We start from the raw sequence: 14,704 nt of genomic DNA on the forward strand, positions 1-14,704 counted from the left end.
GCCTCAGCGTAAACTCGGGGCTGTAGGTGGCGAGACAGCCAGAAATCTTGCCGCGACCCGGCCCGTTTAACAGCAAGCGCCGCGTGTAAACTGCTTTCAGCAGAAGCTTTAAACTTGCCGCTTTGTCTCGTCCGCGCGAACTTGCTTCATCTTTCCCTTCAAACCCAATTACACGGCCGAAGTTAGCGACCCCGGGTCCGGCGCGACTGTTACCAGTTCGTTGCCGCGCGCGACGCTGACAGTGTCCCCGGCATCGTAGCGAAAAATTCGCTTTCTATGATGCAATATAAAGTATAGAAGGTAGAGGCTCGAATAATCAATCGTGCCTCCTCTTCCCAAATTTGCCCATTTCTGTATCGTCCGCCGAATTCACCTGATTTGGCCCCGCGCGATTTCTCTTTATTTACAAAATTGAATTTGAAGTCGAAAGGATGCTTTTTCGAAGATATTGCAACTATGCGAACAGCTTCAATACGGGAATTAGAAGCAATACGGTAAATTCTCTCCAATTGTCCCTCAGCTTGTAAAGAGATATGGACAATTTGGAGAAAGGAGATACGATTATTCGAGCCTAGAGGCTCGTTTTTACAGTTACCGATTGCCAACAACTATAAAAATGAGACGCGAGGCTCGAATAATCGTGTTTCCTCTTTAAAAATTGTCCATTTTTGTGCGCAGTCCGAGAGCGAATTCGGGAGAAATTACTGTACAATAAATTCTCTCCAATTGTCCCTCAGCTTGTAAACAGAAATTGACAATTTAGGCAGGGAAGATACGATCATTCGAGCCTTGCGCCTCGATTTTATCATTGTTGACAGTCGGCATCTAAAGAAACGAGCCGCGAGGTCTGAATAATCGTATCTTCTCTTCCCAAATTTGTCCATTTCTGTTTGCATGCTGAGAGACAATTGGAGAGAATTTATTTTACCACGAAATCAGCTGAATCATGCATTCGAATCCCTTTCGAATCGCTGTAACAAATGTATTGAAGCAAGAGGAGACAATTTTGAATAAAACAACGCGAGATTTTGTGTATATTGTTGTTTTGTCCGTACGTTCGGTTAGTCGCCTAACGTACATGCGCGACCGAACTATTGTACGCTCGATTCGCGCTTCCTACGGCAAACTAACGACGTGGAAGGGTCTCTAGTAGTCTTAGAGAACTTTATTTTTTGTGTTGCACTCTCTGCGAGCGCTGGTGGAAGAATGTGTGGCGTCGCATTCCTCTACCTGAGCGCGGCCGCTAGCAATAAAACAAGTACCGTTCCTAATCCTCAAAATTCCCTAAAAAGCACGCACCCCTAATAAAACAATTCTCCTCACATCTGGACACCTCGACCCGCACGGGACTTTCCCAACTTTCTCTTTTCCTACGAAAGTCCATCTATTCCTTTCTTCCCTTCCAGTATAAAACAGACAAACGCGCAACTCCAAAAGCTCAGTCTGTCCGAAGTCGCTAGTCCTACGACACCACGCTAGTCGCGCCCGCGCTCATCGATAGCAATTCAATAAACTGTATTAACAGTAGCCTTAAACACGCTCTCCGATTCGCTTACCTTCCCTTCAGTGCTAAAAATGCTCTTCCAACGCTGGAAAGTCGTGGAAGAGCACCCGTGGATGGAGGTAGATTGTTTATTATTGGTCGAGGCACGAATCACCCCTTGGAGGGGGGTGTCTGCCTTGACCCTTGTTGGGGCCTGAGAGGGTTTCCCCAATGGTGGGACCTTTTTATGGCCCTTGTCTCTGGACGCAACAATTGTTTCTATCGTGTCTCATTGGTCCAGTCTGAAATATTAATCGTCGCACCGTGTATATTCGTGCAAGGAGAACAGTTTTTCGCTGACTGCGTCCTCTCTTTCATCGAACAGCAGACGACCTGCTCTACGATGCAAGTATAATAAATTCTCTCCAATTGTCTATCAGCTTCTAAACAAAAATGGACAATCTGGGAAGAAGTAACTACGATTATTCGAGCCTCGCGACTCGTTTACAAAAAGTCGCCTAACAACTATAAAAACGAGTCACGAGGCTCGAATAATCACTTTTTCCAAATTATCCATTTTTCATTCCAAACTGAAAGACAATTGGAGATAATTTACTGTCCTTACAATATCCTTTTTTCTTGTTCAACTCAATTCTCGTTGAACCTACGGATCTAATTATTCGACCATTTTGCATACCGCGCGACTGTAAATTTGCGATTCAGATCGCAATCTCTCTCGATAAAAAATACTGTCACGTTCGAAAATGCCAACGCCCCACCTATAGAACATTTCGAAGGTTCCCTGATGGTGCACGGAAGGTTCCAGTCCTCGAGTCGGTTGAAACCGGCCGAAACTTCGCCGATCACCGAATCGAGTTCTTCTGGTACACTTGCCGGGCGGTTTAAACTCCTGCGGACGGCAAATCCGCGACGGAAAGTGTAACCATACCCGGTCCAGATAACCCATGAGCGCGTCAGTCAATGGTGCGCGCGATATCCCCCGGAAATTCCGGATAAATCTGTCGGTGAGCGAGTCATCGTGGGCGTCGCCTAGCGCCGATATCTGCGCTAGCACGCGCCACCGAAATTCGGCATATCTATTCCACGCTCGAACGCGAAGTGCCTATCGAGGCAATTTTTTCTCGCTATCCGTGGCCCACCAGCACCATCGCCCACCCACGCACACCCCCGCGTTCTCTTCAGCCGGCGCGCGGCGTTTCGATCGGGCAAGCTGTCATAATTGCGTTCGCCGATTGACACGAATCGAACTGCCGGGGCTCGTATCGCGACGCTTTCGAGCCGCTCGCTCGTCATTAATGGGATTCCGTCGAGCCTGCGCGCGTGATTCGAGAACAGTAAACGGTTATGGTTACGGTAATGGGCCGCAACGATGCCCGGCGAACCGTCGATGACTCCATTTTTCGCGACGCGATCCGAGATTCGCGGATTGTTATCGCTATTCTTGCCCCCGCTGTGTTCTTCGTGCTTTTTAACGATTATTTGTTTATTTATTGAATGTATACGCGGGACGTTAGCCACTAGATGTAAAATGACATAATAAAAGGGAAATACAGAGGTCGTGGGTGACTTTCGTTTCTTTATCAGCCATTTATTTTGTTTTGCTTTTTACTGAATTTTTCTGGTTCTTTTTCTATTTTATTTAGTGAAAACGAAGGCTCATTTTGCGCCAGTTCAGGTACACGGCTGAACAGTTGAATGGCACGGCGCGCGACCGATTTTCTTGTTTACTATAGCTCGCGCAATTGGCAGATATCGTGCAGGCCAAGGGGTTAAAGCGCGAGTACTAGAAAAATCGGCCGGCGCTGGGAAAAATCCTCCCGAGGGGGGTTACGGAGTCGGCCGATAAAGTGACACGGTGCAACTGACAGGTCGCAATTACCAGCGTCAAATGTTTACGCAGCGGATAGTTTAATAACGCGCAGGCGACGCGGCAATATGCAGCTAATGGAAACACTCATCGCGCCTTTGTCTGCCGGCGGCTTTGTGCAAACTTAATTCCAGCGAGCACGGTCGCGCAAACAATTCGAGCCGGTTGATCTCTGTGTCTTGGGATAGGTCGAACGTCGTCGCTCGTTTCAGCCCGGCGATTTTTTTTTAAAACGAACTTTCCGCTATCGGAGAGCCGCGCGCGCGAAAAATTATTCACGCGCCACACAGAGAAAGGGGGCGACGGGAGGGGACGGAGGTCGAGGGAGAGAGAAGCGCCCTTTTGTTCCATGGCCGCCGATTATCGCGTATCGCCGGCTTCGCACGCCACAGGCTGCGCGTTATACTTGTTAACAAGCTCGAACTTCCGGCCTACGGCGCCGCGAATTATCTGAATTCCTCGCAGACGACTAACACCGACCCGGCTTCCTCCAGAAAATTCGAAACCTTCGCAGCCTAGACAATGAAGGACTTCGTAATTCGCCGTGGAAACGTGTGCGAGATGCGTTCGATCGAGCGTCGTGACCGTCGTTAAAATTGCTCTTACTGTGAAATAATACATATGATGTAGCGCAGTGAAGAAAATTGCGATTACGCGGCGTGAGAAAATGTTGCAACGGTGCGAGATGCGGAGAAAATTCTTCTTGATACAGTAATGTCTCTCTAATTGACGCTCAGATTGTCCACTAAAATGGGTAATTTGGGAAGAGGAGCCTTATAATGATAGCACAGTGAACAAAATCGCGATTACGCGGCGTGAGAAAATGTTGCAACGGTGCGAGATGCGGAGAAAATTCTTCTTGATACAGTAATGTCTCTCTAATTGACGCTCAGATTGTCCACTAAAATGGGTAGTTTGGGAAGAGGAGCCTTATAATGATAGCACAGTGAACAAAATCGCGATTACGGAGCGTGAGAAAATGTTGCAACGGTGCGAGATGCGGAGAAAATTCTTCTTGATACAGTAATGTCTCTCTAATTGACGCTCAGATTGTCCACGAAAATGGACAATTTGGGAAGAGGAGCCTTGCGAATTCGAGCCTTGCGACTCGTTTTTATATTTGCCGATTGTCAATAACTATAAAAATGAAACGCAAGGCTCGAATAATCGTGTCTCCTTTTTAGAAATTGTCCATTTTTGTGCACAATCTGAGCGTCAGTTAGGGAGACATTACTGTAGCTTTCTTTTTACAACTGATAGTTTACTGTCAATTTTAATATCGAGTGCAAAAATGAACATTTTCGACACATTTTACTTTTTTATTTTCACAAAGACAACAAAGCGCCGAGACCGCTTTTTTCTATAGGAAATATTGAGTTTTATTTCACATCGAAATACCGAAATTACTTTCCTGCCAACCCAATACAGGAATGTCTCTCTAATTGACGTTTAAATTGTCCACGGAAATGGACAATTTGGGAAGAGGAGATACGATTATTCGAGCCTTGTGGCTCGTTTTTATAGTTACCAATTGTCAACAATAAATGAAAACGAGTTGCAAGGCTCGAATAATCGCACCTCCTCTTCCTAAGTTGTCCACTTTTCTGCACAATCTGAGCGTCAGTGAGGGAGACATTATTATAGTCAGCATTAGAAGTTTGTTTAAGCTGTCTTTGCGCTATTCGTATGCCTATGCTAAGGTTCGACGGAGTCGATCGAGCGTATGATGCAGCACGCGACGCGGCTCCTTTGACTAGAATGCCCGGAATGACAACGCGTAATAGAGTAACGTGACTTTTTTAATTTTAACATTTCATAATTGAATTTTTTTTAACAAGTTCCTGACAGTTTTCTGATTGATATGAGACCAAACATGATATAGTTTGGATAGATATTTCTGATTACATGAAATAAAATCAATCACGATGTAATTGAATGAATATTGTATGAAACGTGTCGACGTGTTCGGTGTCGTTTTAATTGGAAGAATCTGGTCAATATGTTAACAAAATTTTCATGTATGAAAAATTGAAAACGGAACGGTTGAGGCATCTTTCCTATTCCAGCGTTATTGTCGCAATTACCAGCGTCAAATGTTTACGCAGCGGATAGTTTAATACGCGCGATAGTTTAATACATTAATCTGTATGTATTATAATGTATATCTATTATAATATATATATATATCTATTATAATGTATATGCATTATAATAGATATGTATTATAATATATATCTATTATAATGTATATGCATTATAATGAATATGTATTATAATGTATATGTATTATAATATATATCTATTATAATGAATATGTATTATTATACATTATAAATATATATGTATTATAATGTACATGTATATAACGTACACGTATTGTAATGTATATGTATTATAAGTTATATGTATATATATTGTACAACTATACTATATATGTATACTATATATTGTAATTATGTATTTATCGCCGACCGCCCCGTTTTTCGTTCTATCCCTGTCTCTCCCACGAGTTGTCGGCGAAACTACAAAAGCGAGCCACACAACTCGAAAAATCGTGTCCTTTTTGCCTAAGTTGTCCATTTTTCGATTCCGAGCCGCGAGACTATCAGGGAGAATTTACGGTACTTCGAAACGCTCTTATCGTAGCGCTCTACGAAAATATTTTCTACCTCGAGATAATTACAGTAGTCGGACCGTCGACGATCGTTCTCCGTCGACGATGTCGATAAATGGCTGTTAAATTGGTAGCGCGCCGGGGATCGTTCGTGTCTGACAATCGGTCTCGTTAGCTTCTCGAGCGATTCGAGGAGGATTCGCTGGAAATTCGCGCGGTGGAATCGCGTGCGGTACGTCAATGTGCGTCGACGAAATATAAGTCAGCGGCTTCCCTCTGGAACCGGCTGGCGCCATTGAAAACCGGGAACGATGATATCTCGAGCGGTGGAAGCTCGACGGGCTGAGATCGTTATGGTGTTGCGTGCGGTAAATAGATAAATGCCGACTTGAAGTGCATGAAACGGCACAGGCGAGGGAAGATAGGGCGCGCCGAATCGTGAAAATGTATTACCTCGGAAATAATTTGCATTTAGATCCTCACCCCCGATAGTCGCCGAGAGGGCAGAGGAGCGCTCGCGCGCGCGAGCGCAGGCTGCGCGGACGGCTCGGCACGCCTCGCGGTACTTTTTAACATTCTATTGTTAACTTGTTTTCCAGCGAGCTTTGCATACATAGAGGTCCATTGTGCCGCAGTTCGCGCGGAAAAGTGTCGTTTCATTACGGCGAGCCCGGCGCATACACATTCGGAACACGAAAACTGCCGGCCGGCCCGTCGAATCGTTGACTCGCGCTACTTACAACGTCCCCGATTATGAGTCCGGAACGCTCCCGGCGGGTCGGAACCTTTCCACGTACACGGCGCTGTTGCCTTTCGACCTGGCAAAGTGATTTACACGTTCCGAAGCTACGCTGTCGCTATTTCGCCTGATCAAGCGTTGACTTGTACCACTTATTTGATTTTATATTATCGATTATACTTGGCTTATATCGTGGATTTTTACGACGCTTCGCTCCTATTTGTGACTTCCGCTAGCATCGAGGTTAGAAATATCATACATTTCAATATACAGGGTATCCCAAAAATGTCTCGCATTCCGAAAGTGGCGGGTTCCTCGGGTCATTTGAAGCCACTTTTTCCTTTACAAAAATTTTCTCCGAGGCACCGTTAACGAGTTATTAACGAAAAACAGTGACCAATGAGAAGCGAGCTCGGCTGGCGCGAGGCGACCGAGCCAATGAGCGGAACTGGGCTTCGTGCGCTGGTTGGCTGGGCCGCCTCGCGTCGGCCGTACTCGATTCTTATTGGTCATTGTTTTTCGTTAATAACTCGTTAACGGTGCCGCGGAGAAAACTTTTCTAAAGGAAGAAGTTGCTTCAAATGAATGGCTCCCGCCATTTCCGGATTACGAGACATTTTTGGGACTGCCTGTACATTGAAAAATACCCGCGGATATGCTCAACGGCTGACCTATACTACTGGATTTATTATTTACTGTTTCCATAAATGCAGCTCCCGGATTCTTTCTATATATTTCGTCGATATTGTAGTTTAAAATTAGTTATTCCGGTTTCGAAGGTGTATTGGGCACGCGTGTGTCAACTTCTTAACCGTTTGTACTCGAAACTATTTTAACTCTGAATCAAAAATAGTTCTTCTGACCTGTGTTATTCCCATTTTAAACGATTCGGTGCATTTTAATCGTATGGAATGCAGTCTCGTAATTCGTACAACAGTTAATATTTGAACAGTTTTTCGAGAATAACAGATTGGACGATCTAAAAATTGTTTTGGAATGCGATAGAACTGTTTTTTTTAACGGTTACCACAGAGTCGCTGGTCGAGTGTAAAGTATTAATACGGCTTGATTTATAAATCTGTTGATAAATAAATGTGGTTTTTTTCGTCGATGAGGTTTACAGCACGGACGCGTTATTTTTGAGAGAAAGACCTTCTTCTTGCATTTTGCAATCATTTGGCGTCCAAGTTTCGTTTACATCTTCCTCAATAACCATGACGCGCCATAAGTTCGGGAATTCCGAAGAGTCATCCCAGAACGAAACGCTGCCGAGGGTCGGCTTGGAGGAATTCGCGCAGCATTGTCGAAGGCTACGGGGACTCCATGGCTGTGCAATTAACATAATTGACAGTTCTTCCTGAGCAAGTCTTTTTTAATCTTGCATGTACTTATTCTAATTACTCATACTCTCATTCGTACACGGATTCGCGGTCAACGTACTTCATATTCTTTCCGCGGTTGTTCATCTGTCATCCGTTTACACGGTGTGACAATTAATTGTTAAGACTGGCGCTATATCTCAGCAAACAACGCAGCGATGTCTGTTGAGCCTTAGCATCCTTAGAAAGGTCGATCATTTGTCTATCTGACGCGCCTAAGTTCATGCTACTCGAATGGTAAATGAGAAAGTTATGACACTTCTTCCTGACCAAGTCTTTGATCGATGTTAAAATTGTATCATGCAACAGAAAGCGGTGATTGAATTGAACGCAAGACATGGTAAAAAGTGCATCGGAAACATTCCGACCGATGCAGCGAGTGTACGGCGATGCTTGCTTAAGTCGATCAAATGTTTTCGTGTGGCATATACGATTTCTGGATGGTTAAGAATCGCTGGAAGATGGACAACATACGGGGAGGCCAGTTTCGATTCGAAAAGCTGAAACGATCGAACAAATACGTAATTTTATTGCAAATGACCGCAATGCTTCACCGAGAATGATGCAAGCGGCTATGAACATCAATCGAGAGACGATTCGGACCATTCTTCGCGTTGCACGATAACGCGCCGTCTCGCAAGTCGCTCATTGTTCGCCAATTTCTGGCCAGAGATTAAGTCTATGTGCTCGATCGTCCGCCGTATTCACCTGATTTGGCCCCGTGCGATTTCTCTTTATTTACAAAATTGAATTTGAAGTCGAAAGGATGCTTTTTCGAAGATATTCCAACTATGCGAATAGCTTCAACACGGGAACTAGAGGCAATGCGGTAAATTCTCTCCAATTGTCCCTCAGCTTGTAAACAGAAATGGACAATTAGGGAAAAGGAGATACGATTGTTCGAGCCTAGAGGCTCGTTTTTACAGTTACCGATTGCCAACAACTACAAAAATGAGACGCGAGGCTCGAATAATCGTGTCTCCTCTTTAAAAATTGTCCATTTTTGTGCGCAATCTGAGCGCGAATTAGGGAGAAATGTAGTCGTTGTCGCAGTGAAAATACTTTATCTCGCCCGACCGATGGCGGGCTCGTACCACTGAATTCTCTGTACAGAGCCCATTCGACCGACTTTCAGGGTTCTTTTTCTGTTTCCAGCGATCACGCATGGCTCCTACGTCAGACACTATACAGCGGCCTGGTACGACACAGCGGCTCTGAGAGAACACCGTGCCAGAAGTCGTCGTGACACTTCGGCTTCCGGGCATCCGGGGGACGCGACGCTGAATCTACGCCTTCACGCTCTCGACAGGTTCGTAAAACCACGTATTCTCGGTGTAAATGGAAAGGAACAGAAGGGTGGAAAGAAGGTCGAACGGCCGTGGGGGGAGTGACGGGAGGGACGAGGGAGCTTTGTCGAGGAGAAATTCTACTTTCTCGCGGCAGTCAAAGGCGGAATAATCTGTCGCGGGACGGTCGTTTTCGAGACGCGACGTTACAGAAGGTCCGCGAATACTAGCTCGACGTCGACGATGCCTCGACGAGGCATGACGACATGTACGTCATCCCGACGGCGAACGGATCCGCGTGGAATTCGAACTCGGAGATCAGCGGACCATTTTTCGAACGTTCTCTCCGGCTCCGACTTAACGAACTAATTTTCGCAGCTGTATAATTGAGCGTTCCGAGGATCGCCGGGCGATGACCCGTCGTCGCCGGAGCTTGCTCGCGCGTCTCAAGATAATATTAGATGTTCTCGAGAGATATAACGGGAAACAACTGGTAACTTTTCTCTCGTGCTCGCTCTCGCGTGGGTACGGCCGGCTAATTATTTTATGCGCGCGGCAAGAGCTTTCTCTTGTGAGCGCAACTTTCGGCCGAACTGCCGGCGAAGCTGCGCTCGGAATCAACTTGCCAGCCGGCTCCGTCGCGCGACGTCTGCGTCTCAGGACAATTTGACGTGTCGGTGGAAATTTCTGAAATGAACCGGGCCCCGTAAGCGCCGCACCAAGACGAGGAAACGGTTCGGTAGCAGCGTCCTGATACACAGTTGTCACTAAAGCGAAGCTGTTTTTCCGATTACGCCGTGCGAGAATTCACACCAAAGCGAAGCGAAACTTATCCTTCGCTGGTCGATTGTTCTTCTACCTACTTGCTTTGCACAAACGTTTCGAAATTCGTCAAGCAAGGCAGCCTGCAAGTCGTTATTAAGATCCGTCGCGATAGCTAAGGCGGGAGACTCGTGTGAAACGTTTGAACGAGAGGTGATATTTGGCAATTTTTTTACAACATAAATCTTCGATTATATTAATCGCCATTTGGCATGTATATTCTTTAACGCTTTAGGATGCGAAATGTTTTTTTTCGTTACATTCTGTCGATTTTTAATGAAATGGTGCGTGTTTTTTCTTGTGGATCTCCCCGTCGATGGCGAGCAGTTTAGGAATTTTTTCCTTCGATTTAGAACGGAGAATCGAACGACATTTTCTGCGCAATAGTATTATGCGTTGTATGAATTATACTCCTCCCTAAAAAATGCAAAATTGTCGGAGATACGCGGCTTTGAACGCAAAAAGATGATAATAATAATAATATAAATATGACAATAATTTAAGTTTCTAATTTAAATATGCAATAAACATAGTTTAAATAATTATTATTACGAAGGACACTAGTTCATGCGATGAATCATTTAATTATGCATACACATGCATCGACCCAACTCAATCGGTTAATTATTTTTCGAGTCATCCTGCACGCCAATTCGAGAGAGATGCAGTTTTCAGAAAAATGGGTTTAAAATTTCGCGGTTTCTGTCACCGACGACACGAAGCGACGCGACAGCGAGAAAAGGGATACCTGAGGACGTCGTAAATTACCCTCAACGAGGCAACGTCGTCGAATTTCACTTTTTCCTCAGGAACGACTAAGAATTTCCCTTTGAAATTTTTACACAACATTCTTGAGATGCAAAAGCATTGAATTATGCAAAAAAAGAAAAATCGATTTTCTTCACCCGTCGCATGAATCTCCCCCCTTAACCGCTTCGCTTCCATGGACGTGTTATGTCGTGACACCGATACTGTACATATATAAAGTCACAGACAAGATATCTTGTGACGTAACGCCGCTTGTGCGGTGCGACAGACGAGATATATCGCGACATAACGCCGTTTATGCGGTGCCACAGTCGAGTAAACACGCGTTAATTCGGGAGCTTTAATTCGAAAAAATTTGGTATCGTTGACAGAACATAGAAGCTAAGTGGTCACAGACGGTGAAAAAACAGAAACGCGTGTTTAATCGTCTACTGCGGCGCCGCATGAACGGTATTGCGCCGCGGGACGACGCGTCCGTGGCACCGCACAAGTGGCGTTATTTCGTGATATATCTCGTCTGTGGCACCGCACAAGCGGCGTTATGTCGCGATATATCTCGTCTGTCGCACCGCACAAACAGCGTTATGTCGTGATATATCTCGTCCGTGGCACCGCACAAGCGGCGTTATGTCGCGATATGTCTCGTCTGTCGCACCGCACAAGCGGCGTTATTTCGTGATATATCTCGTCCGTGGCACCGCACAAGCGGCGTTATGTCGCGATATGTCTCGTCTGTCGCACCGCACAAGCGGCGTTATGTCGCGATATATCTCGCCTGTGACCTTATATGAACAATATTAGCGTCTCGACATAAAAAAAACGAAAATTTACGTTTTTCCATTCTGGCTTCTCAGGCCGGGCCTCGTAAATTCACGTTTTCCCTTGAATTTTTATTAATATTTTATGAATACTTTATTGACACTTTGTTAACATTTTATTAATATTTCATTAACACTAGGGCATGTAAATAAATAACTTTGTAAAATTCTATCAACAATAGTGTCGATTTAATAAAAACTGCAACGCTTTAAAACCATACATGCATGCTTATTTAATTCCGTTAAAAAATGCTCGTAAATCAAGGAAAACAGAAAAAAAGAACAGCCAATCTGTTAATTGTTAAGGCAGTACGTCTACCAAGGAATAAATTCAAACCGCTGAAGTTAGTAGATACGAAACAACACGATCGCATTAAAAGATTTCCGGTGTCACATTATGTTCCTCTTATTCGACTGATTTAAAACATCGCCTCGGAAGGACGGTTCTTGGCTCGGCGACGAATCGGTGACGGATCAGCGAGCGTTCTTATGCGTGACTGTTGCCGAACAATCCGGCTGGCAGCACGCATGTTAGCTCGATCCTCCGTTCCAGAACCGACATGTGCAACGATCGCCGGCCTTACGCGACGCGGCCTCGACATGATGGCCGCACGGCTCGTTGGCCAGCGCGATACGCCATCAGCGTGTTGTCAGTGCCATCGACACGGCCCTCCTAAATCTCCGCGTTACACTCAAAACCACGGACGCATCTGTTTCACCGAGCCTTCCGTATTCTACGAGACCAAATGACGCAACTTCGCTTGTGCGACCTTTCAACCGCCGTTGAAACATCCGGCGTCCTCGAGCGCTCGCGGAAGTCGGACCTAAAAAGTAGTCCTCCAAAAAGTAGCCTCCGCGAGATTCTCACGGACGCGAGGCGCGCAAAAATGCTGGAAAGAGGGGATTTCGCGCACTCGATAGCGATCGAACCGCTTAATTTATCAAGCCCCCGAACTAAGAAACTCTATTCTCCGGACAACACGCCCGACTTTTCCTGCCCCTTCGCAGTTTCTTCGATTCCCCATCAGCTCCCGTTCTCCATCAAAGTTCGCCCAGCTTTTTCTCCGTTCCCCCGAACAGCCACGGCCAGGCAACCCGGGCTTTTTCGGGCTGACAGTTTCCCTCTTCGCTCCAGTTTTCCGGTGTTCGCCACGTCGCCGCCGCCGCCGCATCTACCTCGGTCCCGAACTCGAACGAGACTCGAACGGGACTCGAACGAGGGGCGCATTTGGTCGATACGAGGCAGTGCACGATTCGAGCCGCGGGAACACCCGGCTCGAGTGCGTCGCCGGAGGGTGGCCAGCCTCTGTTGCGCTTTTGTGCGAACGCGCTCGCGATTGGATCCCTCGATGCGAGCCGATTCTCTCGCTGCCAGCGAGCTCGACCCCCGAAAATCGTGGATGCCGAGTCTGGGAGAGGTAGTCGGGGCTATTTCGTCCGTGAACTAATTTTTTTGCCTTCGGGTAAATGCAGAAATTTCTGCAAGAGATGTTCGGAGGTCGGAATTGAGACCGACAGATCGGAGAATAAGTCGCGATTCTTCGAGCCACGCGGCTCGTTGTTTTTTTTAGAAACTCGGGGCAGTCGGTAAAAAAGGCAGCTGCCAGCATGCCGGTGTACTTTAATACTAATACGTGGCAATGTCAGAATGCAACCGGAGACTTAACTTTTTTATTTCTAATTCTTTTTTCGAAGACAATTCGGAGGCCACATGACACGATTCGAAGGCAAATCGGAGACCACATGACACGATTCGAAGGCAATTCCTTTGCATCGACTCTGAGCATCGACGTAGCAATAACTTACATAGACGCAGGACCAGCGCAGCGAAATTCACAGCAACCCGAAATTTGGCACTTCCGGGAGTAATTACTGCAGTCTCGAAGAATCGTCGATATTCGAACCGTTGCGAATTCGTTCGAAACAACTGTACAGCAATGAATCGTCTCCCATTTTAAAGCTTGAAGTGTCTACTTTCAGGATCCGTGATAATTCTTCTCTAACACGGTCTCCGATGACATAGTTGGAAAACTGAACACTGATGCACCTTGCTTTCGTTCATTTCGGAGCTACTCCACTGCATTAGCATTGCCCGCTATATTTATGCACTTTTGGGACGCTGAGTTTGGTCACACTTCTCTATTAATGATTTCATAACATAGTTGCGCGTGTCACTCCACTTAATTCGTACTCGGCTCTCCCGTTTTAGCTAGCTAAATGTCACCACGGAGCTCGGTATCCCTAATTTGGAAATCGCTCTGCTAGTTCAGACCCCTTAATCTACTTAAGATCCTCAGCGCCCTCAATTTCGATTTTACTGTCCGATTTCGATCTGCTTACTCTACTCGAATGATTGCCCCATGGAAACCGAGCATCTGCCAATCTTTATCTTCGGCCACCACTTGAATGTCCAATCATTATCGACTATTCCAAATGTCGCTGCTGCGTCCATCGATTATCGGAACGTAAACGAGCAGTTCCTTTGACATTTTAAGAATATTCAAGTTGTTTAGTTCGGTTCGAAGAAAGTTATTGCGTTTTAGAAGATGTTCGAATACTCTTTGTCAGGAGTTGTAGAATAGCTCCATTTCGCTACTTTCGGACTTTTCGGACATTTTCGGGTCCTCTCGGACCCAGAGATCGGAGCTTGTCTTCACCGTTTGACATTTGATGCCGTCTACCGTTCGTTTATGTTAGAGCAATGACGACAGATATAGAAACGAATGTAGCAAATGTAGCAAATGTACCAAGTGTAATTGCTATGTATATAAAGAACATTCAATTTCGAGTCAACAAATTTTGTGCAAAAATTGTAAAGAAAAATAATTACAGTTGTTGATGTTGTTGAGTATGTTATATAATTATAGTTGTTGATAATCGGTAACTATAAAATCGTGTCGAGCTCGA

At 45.6% G+C, this 14,704-nt stretch overlaps 1 protein-coding gene across 1 annotated transcript in view; it reads left to right on the forward strand.

Moving 5' to 3' along the window:
* The window catches only part of LOC117222094 (disintegrin and metalloproteinase domain-containing protein 10), a 438,103-nt gene that overhangs the window by 106,409 nt on the left and 316,990 nt on the right, over positions 1–14,704 (forward strand). The window contains exon 3 of the mRNA XM_033473591.2: positions 9,259–9,412. Within this exon, the coding sequence (XP_033329482.2) occupies positions 9,259–9,412 (154 nt within the window). The remainder of the gene's footprint in view (positions 1–9,258; positions 9,413–14,704) is intronic.

Source organism: Megalopta genalis, chromosome 3 (assembly GCF_051020955.1).
Source record: "Megalopta genalis isolate 19385.01 chromosome 3, iyMegGena1_principal, whole genome shotgun sequence".
Lineage (NCBI taxonomy): Eukaryota > Metazoa > Arthropoda > Insecta > Hymenoptera > Halictidae > Megalopta > Megalopta genalis.